The sequence below is a fragment of the Etheostoma spectabile genome, chromosome 6 (assembly GCF_008692095.1).
Source record: "Etheostoma spectabile isolate EspeVRDwgs_2016 chromosome 6, UIUC_Espe_1.0, whole genome shotgun sequence".
Classification (NCBI taxonomy): domain Eukaryota; kingdom Metazoa; phylum Chordata; class Actinopteri; order Perciformes; family Percidae; genus Etheostoma; species Etheostoma spectabile.
This window is the reverse complement of record NC_045738.1, coordinates 23,054,329-23,056,828: the sequence shown is the minus strand read 5'-3', so window position 1 is coordinate 23,056,828 and position 2,500 is coordinate 23,054,329. Positions and strand designations below refer to the sequence as shown.

Genomic DNA, 2,500 nt, shown 5'->3' with positions numbered 1-2,500 from the left:
AGCTAAAGAGGTTAGAATAGAGAATTTCTATTTCAAGCAAAATCATCTGTAAAATGATTAAGAAACACTACTGTAAGGATATTAGATGGGCTACACACAAAACTAGTACCCTAGCCAACTTAAAACAGAATAAATCCAGAAGAAAACCACTCAGAAAATGGATATTTCATGAAGTTATTTCTGTGTTTTTCTAATTTCCTTTAAGAAAAAAAGCCAAAAAAGTGCAACTTTAGACTTCTCAAATAAAAGAAACATATCCACATCACTCACACACATACTTGAAATAACTACATACATACATTTATAGAAATAAGTAATTATAAATTGATGAAATGGTGAAGTGATTGTCATACACAAACTGCTAAATGGTATTTGATTTTAATATTACTCACTTATGGCAGCCTGTTAAACTGTAACCAAGGTTAAAATATACAAAACAAAATGGAGTCAAGTCACATGGTTGTGTATCGTTTTTTTGTTCAAAAACATATTTTCACACTTTCCAGATTATGTGTGTGCACCCTGTGTTTTGCCATACAGTTCAATATAACTTCTGGTCCCAACCTTCAAAATAAAACGCCAACATGTTTTTGCACGGGCTCCTTTAAATTATTTTTTAACTACTAAATTATGAGTAGATTTGATGCTAACTTTTAGCCAGCATCAAACCAACTTCGTCAAGTAGGTACATTTTTACTGTATTGACATTACAGAAGTCTGTTGTTAGCATCTTGTATGCTACTTGCCGCATAGTGACTTATGCATGACTCAAATCTGCACCCGGGGAATGACAAGCCTTTTTGAATATGGAGCTAAAACAGTGACAGTAACCTGTGGTATTGAAAATAAAATTTGTCATCGAAACAACAAATATTGGCACTGAAATATGATATATAAAACACAAACATCAAAAAGTAATAATCTCACAACCCTATTATATTATTTCACTTTGATATTTGTTTGCATTATGAGTTGCGGTTTTAACACATCTGTGAGGATTCCTGTGGGGGCGCGGTCTCTCGCCAGTAGCCTATGTAAATAAGCATAAACCACGCCCTCTTTGTCCCTTCCCCTCAGGCCCCTCCTCCATCAGGGGAACGTTCTTTGATGGTTGCAACGTTAGGTTAATGTTAGGATAACGTTAGGAGAACGTTCTCCTAATGTTGCACCCTTTAGACGTTCTCTAAAGGTTGCAACATTAGGGGAACGTTAGTGTAACGTTCTTGAAAGGTTGCAACGTTAGGAAACTGTCAGGGGAACGTTCTCTAAAAGTTGCAATATTAGGGGACGTTAGGGGAGGTTAGGGGAACATTCTCTAAAAGTTGCAATATTAGGGGAACGTTAGGATACCGTTAGGGGAACGCTTTCTAAAAGTTGCAATTTTAGGGGAACGTTCTCTAAAGGTTGCAACGTTAGGATACCGTTAGGGGAACGTTCTCTAAAGGTTGCAATACTAGGGGAACGTTAGGGGAACGTTCCCCTAAGGTTACAATGTTATGATAACGTTAGGATAACGTTTCCAGAACATTAAGGACATTTTCTGATCAACCAAAACACAACCAAATCTAACCTTCAGGTAAAGTTCCGCAACCAAAAACAAACGTTTCCAGAACGTTCTGGGAACCAAAGATTGTTAGCTGGGATATGAGTAAACTGCTTGAGGGGGTTATTCTATGTTAATATGGATAATAGCAAACATGCAAATACATTTATTGTGCACGGAATAGGTTTATGTTTGCTCAAATTAATTATTTTGTGTTAATTCTTGTTCAAAACGTAATTTTATGTGCTTGCAAAATAGAGTTCTCTGTGCTCAAAACATACTCGCTGTATGAGGCACATACATAACGCCATAGGCTACTTTATTATGTCTAACTCTGATGTAATGGACCTGAATGAATCACCTTGGTTCCGATGTGGAAGTCGTCCACAGCCTTGGTGCCCATGAACGCCAGCTCCATGTGTGTGTGCGTGTCGATGCCTCCCGGGATCACCAGTTTCCCGGTGGCATCGATGACTCGCACCCCCCCTGGGACCTGCAGGTTCAGTCCAACTTCAGCTATTCTCCCGTTCTCAATGTAGACGTCGCTGAGCACGGAGCAGTCTTCATTCACAACTTTACCTCCTTTTATCAAGATCCCGCGGGGCTCTGCCATCCCTGCTGTATGTGCAAAATTAATAACCCTATGTCAAGTTTTAAAAATTATAGCCTACAAATCAAAAAGCAAGAGTTGGACAGAAGTGACAGAAGAGCAGCATAAATGATCTGTGTGTACAGTGTTCAGAAACTTGACAAACGCAGGTGCTCTAAAGTTCATGTGACATATGATCGCGATTTTTTTTAACTCTTGCATATCCGAAAAAGAAGTTGTTCTCTACACCGTCCTGTCTCATGTAATAAACCGAACGATCCGCCCTCTCCATACAATAGATTTACAGCCAATCACAGCGCATTGTCTTCCAGAAAGAGGTGTGTGTGTGTGTGTGTGTGTGTGTGTGT

General features: G+C 38.9%; 1 protein-coding gene across 1 annotated transcript in view; it reads right to left on the bottom strand.

The window, feature by feature from the left end:
- The window catches only part of dpys (dihydropyrimidinase), a 26,672-nt gene extending 24,345 nt beyond the window's left edge, over positions 1-2,327 (bottom strand). The window contains exon 1 of the mRNA XM_032517862.1: positions 1,905-2,327. Coding sequence (XP_032373753.1) covers positions 1,905-2,156 — 252 coding nt within the window. The 5' untranslated portion in view covers positions 2,157-2,327. The remainder of the gene's footprint in view (positions 1-1,904) is intronic.
- Positions 2,328-2,500: the final 173 nt, after the last annotated feature.